Below are 13439 nucleotides of genomic sequence, written 5' to 3'. Positions count from 1 at the left end.
CAGTTCACTCTCCCATACAGTCTGTCTGCCAACCCACATCAGACCACGGAGGCGAAGAATGCAGCCGTGTTAGAGGATGACGCTAGCCGCTGTCCTGCAGGAAATGACTGGGTTGAGCTTCCTACTCACATCATTCTGTCGCCGTCCACCATTCATGCTACTAGACACAACAGAGCTATAAACAGAGATAGAAAACGACAACAAAGTGGGAGCTGGCGGAGAGGTCATTGCTGCTGCTGCTGCTGGGGTTGGAGCAAATCGATAAAAAGTCAGCAGAGTCTGTGTAACCGGCTGTGTCTGTGTGACACCAGGTCAGAAGAATTACTAATGCATTAGCAGATTCCATTCAGTCAGGTTAAACAGGTCCCATGTGCTTATCTTGTAGAAAAAGACCAGAAATCAGACTCACCCTTTAGGATCGAGGAGGTCACGGACCTTCTCGTTGTATATCTCCATGTAGGACACCTCCACCTTAAAAGTATGGCCCTCGTTTTCCACCTTGTGGACCCTCTCAAACAGCGAGCAGCATAGTCGAGGGATTAAACCCGGTTGCTCCCCATTCCCCATCATCGAAAAGGACTTGCCTGAACCTGGACAGATATAGCACAGAGTCACACATGATTTTATACCCTGTCGACAGCCATGCTAGCAGTTCTTTGAAGCTTTACTTAGGGTTAGAGTAAGAGGCTAACATTTACATGCTAACAAACTTATGGTTACATGTTTAGCAGGAAAAATGTTCATCATGGTCAGGATCTTAGTTAAGCCCTCTAGCTTGATTTGCTAATTAGCCCTTAACGCATAGTTCATCAGAGGCCGATGGGAATTTAATACATTAGGTGTTAAGAGGGCCATTTAAATATTTGAGTTCCTCGTTACCAAATATTGACTCTAAGACTGGAAGTGGGATAAGTAGCTAATTTGATCCACGGTTAAAGAAGGACAGGAGTTAAGTGATTAAACAGAGTGATTAGAAATACAAGTCTTCCTGTTCTTTAAAACCTTCTGCAGACACATCTGGAGTAAACTTCACCCACAAATATAAGTTGTACCTTCTAAGACTGCATAAAGTAATGGCTTAAGCAACAACAAAAATAAAGTCATTTAATGTGGTTTCCATCTGGATTTTCAGTTACCTGTTTGTCCATAGGCAAATATGCAGGCATTATATCCCTGGAATGCATTTTCAAGTATTCCCTCTCCAAGGCACTTGAACACCACCTCTTGACCTTTCAGACAAAGAATCAGTCACCATGGAGATTTGGTAAGTACTACTAGCCTTCTGTTTTGCATCATTGATTAAGTGCAATAACATTAACACAGAGAATTGTATCAACAAGGGCCACTAATCAAGAAACATAAAGAAATCTTTCATCTTTTCGGAGCAGAATTCATGAAAGATGACAGATTCCTGTCGAATGAAACATGCTATGTAGAGAAATATCTCGTGTTGCTTGCTGTCATGCTTCTGCTGAATGGAACAGCTGTTTAACAAGCTATATAAAGCCTTGGCCTGGGCCCTTGAGGCAGCCCTTCACTGAACAGATTGCCTTGTCTGTTCAGCAGATGTAAGCATTTCCATCACAAAATAAGAGCGATATGACAAGGAAATGATGTACAATGATTATGTAAATCTACCTCAGCATCTTAATAATAACCTATTTTCCATAGAGGTTACACAAACTGGAGCTGTAACCTTTTAGATGCAGCACTTATTAGGATTGTAATCAGTCAATTACAGAAGCACGACAGGAAATCCGTTTTTTACTCTTCATGATACAATTAGATGTGTGTTTTTGTTGTACAGTACACCATGATGGTTTTATTATTGTGAGACAATTTAAGGATTGTTAACTCCATTGGATATGTTTATGTATTCTCTCAAAATGCAAATTACCATACAGTACCGACACAATGCTTCAAGTAGGGAGTTTCCCTGTGCTATTGCTGCACAAAGCTAAGCACGTTTTTAAATGGGCTTTGAGTTCTTTGGCGATGAGTGGAGTATCAGATTCAGCATTTATGACTCACCAGCATATTTAGGAACGTTGGACTCATCCATGGACCAGAAACAGTGGTCAAAAGCAAACACCTGCAGGGAAGTCAGCACAAAGAGTGTAAACACACACTTCTCACACTTGTCCAAGCATGTACTGCACAAAAACAACCTGAGCGGTCTTACTTATTTTGTGGTGCAAAGACAGGCTTATTGTGGCGAATCACGCCACCCTGCAGTAAATCAGCAGGACTGAGCCTGTCTGAGTGAGTAAGATGAAGTCTAACCGAGCATTGTTCGTAAGGTAATGCTCATTAAGACCGCGCCATGACTGTCTGCACAAATCCACTGTTAGCCGCAACGAGTTTTGTCATAGTGGCTGGAGTTAAATGAATTCATAAATCAGGGTCAGCGCTCCCCAGAAGAAATTCCAGCACCCAGTGACCCCCGTCTCTAAGGAAACGGGGATGTAGCAGTTCCCGTTGGTGCAGGCTGGCTCTCAGCCTCAGCCATGGGTCCCAGGCACCTGCATGAGCTCTGAGAGGATAACACACAGAGAGGATGGTCTCTGGGAAAGAGCAATGGCCTCATTTAGCAAGGACCCCAACTCCTCACAGACAGAACAACTCCTGGTACTGCCTATGCTGTAAATAACTCACATATATCAAACTCCTTTGAGTGGTTTCAATGAGTTAGTATAAAAATGGTGCATATATAGTTTGTTTTAATATTCTAACAGGCTAATGTTGATAGGGGATAAGTAACTTCCTCAAATCCACACTGAACAAGGTAACAGAGCATTTATGTATGCTGCTCCCTCCCTTAACTCTATCTAACATTAAATCTAAAGTTACAGATCGTGGTGTCTCTCTGTTTTAAGGTTCTATTAAGATTGTTACTCAAATTAAATAATTCACGTAACTGTAAGCAATATAGACAATCTTATAATGACATATGTTTTCTATCTTTGCTGCTTCTCGGCAACTTTTTGATAAAAAACAATAATATTATTTAATGCCATCCAAGCCACTTTACAAAGATTTCCTCTGAAATGCAGAAACAATTGTTGGAGTCCTGTAATCCTGCTGAGCAAGCACAACAGTGCTGCGTGTTACTACTCCTGGCTTTCAGTGCACTGCTGCAGCTCTGCCAAAGCACCTTCCCCTGCACAAATACCCCAAATAATTGTGCTCCCTTTTAATCATAAAAAGGTCTATTGGCAGGGGAACTCAGAATGGGAAGCACTGAGATCACTGAATGCTTTGAAAGCAAGACCTCCTCTTGTGGCTTCAGACAACTGAGTGGGTGCCATTCAAAGGAACAAAAGTGCCATCATTCTCAATTAGGGCTGGTTTGGTAACTAGGGCTTGAATCTGCTCTGCTCTGTCCCAGTCCAGCCTCAGGGTGTGACTGTGCAACAAATTGTTCATGATTGGACAATTACTATTAATCAGTAGTACAAATAATGATGAAGCTGAGAGGCACAATGCCCTTTTTGTAATTTCTGGGATGGAATTTGGTAGAACGTGATTAGACAGCAACCTCTGTTCCCATTTACAAAGCAGAGAGACTAATTTGAGTGCCACTATAACTTAGCAGACAGCCACGTGTTCGTCTAGCTGAAGGATAACACAGGGTAACTCAGGTTCACGGGCCCCAGAGACCAATGGACGCCGGTGCACCAGGCCCCATCAGGTCCCGTCAGCGGACGAGTGCACTGAGTACAAAGCCCGGCCCTGGTGTGTGAAACATCTCTGAGCTAGTCACCAGCGTGTTGTCAAGGGGGGAGGTGGGGGTGCACTCCAACAATGCAGCTTTGAATGCGCACACACACTGCCCCAGTGTCCGCGCTCATCCCTCTCTTATTGTAGAGCTTTTGTGGGTGTTCACGAGATCTTAGAGCGCTGACACATTCACACGGACATCTATCCGGCTCCTGCTGACCAACCAAACTCCTAAAACACTATCAATCATGTCCCTAGAAACAATGACACAACAGTAGGACCTGTATAGGATGCTTCTCATCCCCTCAGGGGATAGGTCTGCCTGAGCAGCATCCTGCTACTGGATGATTTCAGTATATGTGATGCAAGGACAGTCAGTGAAAATCACTACAGATTACTGTTCCTGCCGACACTGCATGTCAGTTCTGTTGATGCTGGCCAGTTTTGTTTTTTTTGTAGCAACAAACACATGAAACTTACCTTAGATTGTTTTCTGATGAATGAAAGGGGCAATCCATCATAAAAAGGAGAAACCCACGGGTAAACCAGAAACAGAGGGAGAAGAAATAAATGGTTAGCATTGATACGATTTAACAGTCAGAACATGTTCACACTCAGTAAGATGCAGCTGCACTTCTCACAGCAGGACATTTCCCATTGTCTGCGTCTACAGAAACAGCTTTTCGGACACTAAAATACGTGCATTGAAACCAAAACAACTTTTCTATGAAACATCCTTTAAAACTTCTAAGTTTTTTAAATTCCTTGTGTGGCTCCTTCATTCATTCCTTCTGTCATTTATTCACTTAGTCATTCACTTGGGCACAGTTCCTGGTTGTAGGTGCTGCTGTGATTGGGTTCATAATTGAGCCAGTGGAGCATGAGGAAGGGAAGAGATTTAGGATTCAATGTCCCACTGACTCTGTTGAGTAAATAGCTCTTATGCCTGTGGACTTAACAGAGAGGCCAGGTTGGGGAAGCCGCACTCAGCATAAGCAGCTGCCGGAACCAAGGACAAAAGGGTAATATATATGGCACTAAGTGATGTAGGATTATTCCCTAAACCATGGAGAGAATTCCCCAAAGAAATTCTATAACATTAAATTAACATCTATTAAAAAAAGGCCAGATTTCTTTGGGCGCACATGCATGTTACAGTATGACGCAGTACAAGATATACAGGACTTTAGTGCATCTACATCAGACACAGTCCTGTCCTTCAACCGTCAGCAGATTCCTCCTGCAGGCGTCTCCTGGCACAGAGACAAAGGTGGGCATCACCTTCACTCAGTAACTAATACAGGGCAACTGAAACACTGCACTGTACTGTACTGCACTGCAAGTGTCTCACACACATACACACACACACTGAGCTGAGTCACCAGCAATTGCACGCTGGAGAGCTGTATGAAAAGCCCAGGAAAAATCATATTCTGCAAGTTGAAAATAGAAATTAAAAGATATGAATTGAGAACAGGTTTTCTTTCTTTCCAGGAAAGTAACTGTACTCCGGCTCATTGTGATCAGGGACAGCAGAGAGAGGGTGGGTGGGGGAGAAAAGGGAAGAGGGCCTTGTTTGGGTTCATACACTGAATCTGAATCTGGGCCACTGACAACCACTCTGACTGGGTGTCAATCAGGGAAGACAAAGACTGCAGCAGGGACCTGTCCTCTAACCGGGCCCTCCACACTGCACAGCAGAGAGGAGATGTGTGTATGGAGCTATGAGGTATCAGCTTCAGACAGCAGGGTGTACACATCTAAGACTTCCCGTTGGCAGACTAGGAGGTTTGATGAAGAGGTACTGACCAGGCGTAACTAAAAACTTTGGGTAAAGGTAAAAAAATCCTGTCATATTTCAGAGTCGCTGCAAAGTGGAGATGTCAAAGATGAAAGGAAAACATGGGAGAGTTAAAAAAACAAAACACAGCGAACCGCCCTGCGAAGAATGAGAAACGGGCAAAGACAGAGACCAGATGTCTCCCTCTGGAGAACAAAGGGACAACAGAAACAAGACCGGAAAGATAGAGACAGAGGCAAACACACAGAGACACACACTAAATGAAGAGACAAAACATGCAGTTATGGAATGTGTGCAGTCTAGCCTCTGCAGCAGAAGAACCGACATCTACTGAGTGAGAGCTGCGGCAGTGGTTTGCTGGCTCTTGATCATTGTATCGTATCATGAATGTACAGTATACTGTATGGTATGTCAGGGTTGGTTGAACAAGACAATGGGGAAACTGTTTCGAGAATGTTAAATTTAAGATTTCATAGAGATGCTATTTGCTAACAAAGTCTAATATAAAATGTGTTTGATTTCAAAATTTGCCTTTATTTAATTTGTGTTTTCCTGTCATACTGTTGTTCATTACGTTCTTCCCCCATCACAACACTAAGATCTCCCCCTCAATAAATTAAAGTACATTAGACTTCATTTCTCCCACTCTGTTTTGGATATAATCTCCCAAGAAATATATCCTCTGAGCAGTTTGTACCTTACTTGTAACACACAAGCTACGTCGTCAATATTTCCTAGTAGGAATCCTTTATTTTGAACGCTTATGGGATTTATAATTTCAAGAAATCGCAAACAATTGTGTATTTGTACAATGTTTTAAAAACTCAATGTCACTGCACCTTCTGTAAATACCATGAATATGCTTATTGCAGTGGGGGCTGCATGTGAAATAAAATGATTAAGGTCCGTCAATATGACAACACTCATTTGGGGACTTTTTCCCCAGACCCAAGAGGATTTTTTCAAACTAACACGAAATCTTGTTTAGTCCAAGCAGATCTCTGACAATATATTTTGTTACTGTAATTTATGAAAAAAACACACAAATACTTTAAAAGCTGGAAGCAGAGACACATGGCTGAAATACTAATTGATTTTAAATTAAATGTAACTAGTTTTGTAATGAAATATACATTGTTTACACATAATTGGATAATTTGCTTTAACACTTTTTTATTCTCCAGGTAAGCAAATGTTACCAGAGGCAGCTCTGTCACAAATGTTTCAGTGCAGCTCTTAGGGACTCAAGCATGAAGCTTGCGGGTCATTTGCTTAATAGTCAGCATGCATGCCAAGACGCTGACTCGAGGGCTTATTAAAAGGATGTGTTGTGGTTGACCAAGTGTATGACACACATGTACAGTATGGCACAGAAGTGCCAGATAACATCATATTCTCCCCCCCAAGAGGCAGATGCAGACGGACACTGCGGACCCAGCAAGGCATGTTGAGTTATAAGAGTCCCATGGGGGGCTGGTTCTGCATGCTGAATGTGAGCGTCATCAAGGGCTACCTGATGCCAAGGCACCCATGAGTGATTTCATCTTGGCAGAGGGGGGACACTGGCCTTCCACAATACGATGATCCCCCACCCCTCCATACTGATCCTGTCACGGCAGACGGATTAAAGGAGCACATTTTGATCTTCTTTATGAAATCCTTGTTTCTAATCACTCTAAGTAAGAAATACACACTCAGAATCAGACTGGGATCATTCTGAAAGGGCAATGTTGAGGGTCAGATAAGCTAGGATCACAAATACTTGTGAAAATGTGGAATCTTTGTGTGCATTACAGGCAGCTCAGAAAGATGTATGCTGGTGTCCAAAATGAAGGTATCAAGAGTGGGAGAGCAGCATTGGAATCCCCCCACCCGTCGTTATGGAGCCGGATTAAGGCCACTGGGTTATTATGCCACCGAAAACTGCTCTTCTAGCCCAGTAGGCAACACACCAGATTAATCTACTGTATCATCCACTTACTGGAGAATCTCCCCACCCTTAAAATTGAAATTGCATCCCATCACACTCAGAATATATAGATATTTTATATGTATCATTTAATTTAATCAGCCATAATGAACACTTCAACTGACACATTGGGAGCAGGCTGGTTAAAGTTTGCTACCAAACTGATGTGAGGAGCAATATCGTCTGAAAACAGGGTTTGAAAGCCCAGGAAATTCGTTTCAAATAATAACGAAAATATTTAAATCAAAACCGCTCATTTTCTGGCTACCCATTTCCCAATGCATGAAGGAGATTCAGCAAGCTTTGTAGAGTTCTGATAAAATAATCCTGCCGCTCTAATTAAATATATAAGTCAAACCCACCAGAGAGATAACATTCAGAACATGTATCTGCCATGCATACACACACTCACAAACACAGTCTTTCGCTGGCACTCCTCCCATTGATTTAAAGCCTGATCTGTTGCCAAAACTATGCCTCCCCCACCGTTTACGCTTCCTTTTAACAGCACATGTGACATTTTTCTCTTCAGCAGTCAATTACAATTTCAACCAACTCCAGAGCCAAAAAGTATGTTTTGAGCTCTATGTGTATCTGTGAGAGAGAGAGAGAGAGAGAGAGAGAGAGAGAGAGAGAGAGAGAGAGAGAGAGAGAGAGAGAGAGAGACAGAAAGTATTGAGTTACAGCGCACTGTGCTCTCAGAGGCGACAGGCTAACATTTCAGATGGTCATTCAGTATGTTTAGAACTGAACGCGCCGGTCCCAACCCACTCAAAGCAGAGGTCACCCTGCTGCAGACAGAGAGTCAGACAGACAGCAGAGAGCAGAAAAACGCTGAGCAGTTTGTTTCAGTAACAGAGGGTGATTCTCTTGTCTGACCAATAACACAGATGATTCCTAATGTAAGACTGACCTGGGTGTCACCTTTATTAACATGAGTGATCTTAAAGTAGTAGTAAACATGACAACTTGTTGAAGTCAGAGGTTTGAACACAGGACATGCAGAAGTATTAAAAAAAACAACACTAAAGGAAGTCGGCTTGTTGATGACAGAAACAGACCTGGAGGATTGATCCAAACTACCGAGACAGCACACTCTGATTTCTGCCAGACAAACCACAAGTGGAGCTTCTTCAGTTTTATTACTTATTAACATTTCCACTTTTGAGAATTCTTTAGATCCTTTTCCTATGTAGATCAGTACAACAATGTAAAAGTAGTAAAAGTACTCCATTACAAGAAAGAAAGGCCTGAATTTAAAATTCAGTACTGCAGAAAAGATGCATAATGACTACTACACTAAAGCAGGATTTTACTCTCAATATTTATGTAACAGAAATATGTTGTGTCCAACAGCTAGGTAGCAGCTTCACCTGCATGATACATTTTGTGCAGTAAACGTAACAATATGTCCCTCTGGACTGACGCTGAATACAAATTGATTAAAAAGGAAATACACAAATACAGTATTACTACGTTAAATTGTGCTCAAAAACAGTGCTTGAGAAAATGTACCTTGTTACATTCCACCATTGGTCTTGGCTAGTTACGTTTTTTTTAAAACAAATGTGTCCAAGGGTCATTGTTTAAAACGCTAAAATTAGCTACCTATGAAAATATTTGGGGTGGCTGCGGGATATCGCTCATTACGACATCAACATAACTCGAGGATGTTTCTGTAACTTGGCAACTGCTGTCGCTAAGCAACAGTGGTAAACATGGAGGCAGCTTCATGAGTCAGAGTTCCAACATGGAAGCCAAGCGCAGAAACTTAAAAACAGCCTTAATGAACAGAACTGTCCTCCGCACTGCACATGATGCTCATACCGACTTGTGTGAGGGACCTTCGAAGTTTCCATAACAAATGTTACCAAACACAATATATGATACAGGCAGGGCCTAATTTAATCCTCTCTGGCATTTCTGACACCACTGTGACAAGCTAGGTCAGCAGCATGCTGTGTGTATGCTAAAACAAAGAGAGAGATACTGACTACATCTGCTCTAAAGCCTTAAATCTGGTTTCAAAGGCAACAAAAAGCCAGACACAAGTGAAGCTCATCAATTTGTTCAATATGGCTTCATCCCAGAGGGAGCAAAAACGGACACATTTACTACCGTGACACACCTCCTTTAACCCTTTCTGCTTTCTGGATGTCACTTATCTGAATGCATATGCCATGTGACGGACAATGGACTACAAAAGCCAGACTAATCATGTTCATGATGTTCAAAACAGATCTGAAAAGTTATTTGTTTCAAAGAGAAATTTGACAAAGTCATATTTACAGTAATTAATAGCTTGAACATCATTCAATCTAATTAGGACAGTATTTTGTCCAGGCAGAGACATGTTAAAATTGTGTTTATGTTAATGTTGCCCGGGTCCACTTCCATGATGGAGACTGAAAGTGAGTCCACAATAGACATATACCAGCATGACTTACTTTCATGTAATGAAAAACAAGCCACCTCAAAACTTCAAAAAAGGCCTCATCTGAGAGAATCATGCAAGAACGAAAACAAGAATGGGTATGAAAGAAATGTCCAAGTATGGCTTTTCACATATTCTTCTCTCAGAGTGAGCAGCCACATCTGAGATTAATGAGACACAGGCTTGACAAAGAGGGAGGGCGCCATCTTTTTTCAATTCTGGATCAAGATGTAAACAATGTCCCACCCTCTAAACAAACAGGGAACGGCCCCTGAGGGAAAACAATAATTGTATCAGCAACACACAACACTTTCTCTTAATAGCACGCCTGGACAAAGCCTTACAGAGAAAGTTTGCACTGATTTTATGCCACATTACTCTGAGAACAACATCTTACTGAATGGAAAGGTTGATTATTGGCACATAGAGAGCAAAGACAAAGGGAACATTCCTGAGTGCAGCCATTAGACAAGGCAGCATTGTCATGCAGTAAAAGGCTTGTTTTGGAAAGTATGAAAAAACTTGATCATATGTGACCAGAGGGAAAATGTCTTCAACATTTATGCTAGAAAAGAGAAGATAAAACTAAATCAGCTCTTGTAACTGTAAGTGATAAGGAAGAGATTAGAGAAGAAATTACAAGCCTGGTTACGGCCATTTTCAGATAAAGACAATCATCATCTATAAGAGGCATCTCTAGTTATCTTTTGCACTACAATGGAAGGAAAGAAAAGTCCTTCAGCTGAAATAAACTCTAGTCTGCCTCTTAAAAAAGTTAGCCGTTGTTAGCTATTGGTTTTTAATAGAACAAGCAGAAAAGCAGGGTTCACATTTAGAGGGCTCTAAAGGCAGGATGGCCCTGCATTCAATTGTTGCAAGTTCACGGACATGCTGGGGCATGATAGATGTAATATGGTCCCATTGTGTGAGGATATTTTCCTGTCATGATGCTTCAGCACTCAATCCCTTTGCAGACAGCAGCCTCAGGTATTTCCCCCCCCCCCCCCCCCCCATTGTGTCTAAAACCTCTAAGGAGAGCAGAGCGTGAAAATTAAAACTACTTTACCATATTCCCATTTCAAAACTCCCGTTCGTGCCAACTCAACAGGCAGATGAAAGATTAAACTTTGGAAACTTAACCTGTCGCCCTGGAGTCACAATCCATTTCTCATTCGCACACTACTGAGATTAATGTTCATTTCTCAGGGTAACCGGAGAGGGGGGCTGAGGGTCACGAGTGTTACTTTAATGCTCAGCGGTGCAAAGATTGAGGAGGCTTAGCCATCAGAGTAAATCCCGGATATTTCTTCAAATTCTTTAGGTGACTTAAATGTTTTTGTGGTGCTGTGTGGTCTCCTGATTAAGTTCAGACCCATTTTCAATATCCAACTGATTACCCAACATAAAGGTGGTTCCAAGTTCACCCTAATAGAGATTTCATTTCATCAGACTAAAGTCATTGTTACTTGTTTTTTTTTAGGTATTGAGGAAATATAGGTAGATAAATCTAGGTAAATCTAAACCATTATTTCATTTTCCTATTGCTAAACCCCAAAATCTACAGCCTTGGAAAAAATATCTATTACTGCCATCTCCTATTTGAGGCTGTGCCTGAGCATTCCCATGGGAGTGAAAAAGTTCCCATGCTCTTGGCCCTACAGCCATATTTGGCATGTTAATACCCACTACATCTGACACACAGGAGCAGGTGACTTTGAAAACAACGCAAAGCCTTCGCAATCAGGGTATCCCCTTCTTCAGCTTCACAAAAAGCCAAGAGGCAAATTATATGGTTTAAGAAAACCATGGCAGTCTAAACAGAGACTCTAAACACACACACACACACACACACACACACACACACACACACACACACACACACACACACACACACACACACACACACACACACACACACACACACACACACACACACACACACACACACACACACACAGAAATGTCAACAAGTAATTATATGCCTGGACTACACTATAGAAAAGAAACGTCACTCTGCAGCTTCATAATTTACTATATAAAAATAGGTTTGGCAGAATAAAAAAAATCCAGCAGCAGTTCAAACATTCAAGACTGATATAACATCTAAATCAGATATGAAAACCTCCCCTGAATGGGTTTGTGTCTCACACAACAACATAGCAACAGGAAGCAGTGGAAGGATCCAGCATCAGATCCAAATAATCACTTCACTGAGAAAGTACAGCAGATGAATTTACTCTGAAACTCTGTGCCCTCATTGTCATACCTCTGACCTCTCACCCAGGACAGCCTTTCCTTCTGTTGTGTATCCCATTCTGACATATGTTAGCTTTGAGTGTGATTTGTTTAATTGCCTGGAATCCTGCCATTGTGTGGCAATTTCTGTTCTGATAATTGCCTTAAATACAGGTTAATGTGTGGACTAGAGCTGCTGGGGGAGAAAGCTCATTACCATTTAATGCTGACTGCTGGTTACATGGAACAGCAGAGAAAGTGTTACACTTTAACAAGGCTGGATGTGGGCCATGAGAAAAGCCTTAACTGTGGCAGGGTTTGCCTCCTATGACTTCATGTTAGCTGTCACGCTGTAGAGTTTTACTACAGAAGAGTTGTTGAGACTATTTGAGAAATAATTCAGGAAAAATTTGTATTTTTTTCTTAATTATTATCCTTAGGATGTGTTTGCGCCTGAGGGGGAATCAGGTCAGCCGTTTAATCATGTGTGAAACCAGCAGCAGTGGCCACTCAACCAAGTACAAAACTGTAGAGAACTTCTACAATGGGCGAAATATATACATCTCTGACCGTTGCTAACAGGCATTCCCAATCATACAGCATTAGCCTACACGTTGTGTGAAACCCTCATTACAATCTGAAAGCATGTCAGATCGCAGGCCAGGCAGAAACAGTAGCTTCTTTTTGCTGACCTTCACTGCAGGCAGGCAAAGTGTGAAACACAAGAAGATGCCAAGCTTTTCTTCAATTATTTGCGATTAAAATATCTGATAAGAGTGTAGAGAATCCTTTTCATTTTTTACTAGACACAATGTGTGGTTTGAAAGCTACATACGTTTAATTAGTTCTGTCTCTGGTGATGCCCTGAGGCTTGGCATTAATCTGTTCAGTCTAACAGGCTTCTTCATGTTTTAAACACTCAACCGCCTCCCATGGCCATAAAACCCAACATCAGATTTCCAAAATAGGAGAATAATATTATTTTGCTGGGTTTGATTTGTGTTGGAAAGTTCACCTATGAGTTACATAAAAATAAAATGTTACAAGCAGGTGTCTGCCAGAGATCATATCCTCAGCAGCAGGAGTACAGCATTTACTGGCAATTGTGTTAAAAAATGGTCTTAATTCAAGATGAATGCTTATAGCTTTTATCATTATTACTGTGTACCTGAATAATGTTTGTACTTTTTATACTTTTAAATTGTCTAGATGATTTTATGCTAACTTTGAATGATACTGTATTACATCAGGGGTGGGATAAGGTTATCACAGTGAGAGTA

The 13439-nt window shown here is 41.5% G+C and overlaps 1 protein-coding gene across 1 annotated transcript in view; it reads right to left on the bottom strand.

Moving 5' to 3' along the window:
* Positions 1–13439, bottom strand: part of kif13a (kinesin family member 13A) — a 32040-nt gene that overhangs the window by 17788 nt on the left and 813 nt on the right. The window contains 4 exon segments of the mRNA XM_063879391.1: positions 410–590; positions 1137–1229; positions 2032–2092; positions 4201–4213. Coding sequence (XP_063735461.1) covers positions 410–590; positions 1137–1229; positions 2032–2092; positions 4201–4213 — 348 coding nt within the window.

This window comes from Eleginops maclovinus, chromosome 3 (assembly GCF_036324505.1).
Source record: "Eleginops maclovinus isolate JMC-PN-2008 ecotype Puerto Natales chromosome 3, JC_Emac_rtc_rv5, whole genome shotgun sequence".
In the NCBI taxonomy this organism is placed as follows: domain Eukaryota; kingdom Metazoa; phylum Chordata; class Actinopteri; order Perciformes; family Eleginopidae; genus Eleginops; species Eleginops maclovinus.
Note: the sequence above shows the minus strand (reverse complement) of the source record. Positions and strands in the feature narration are given on the sequence as shown.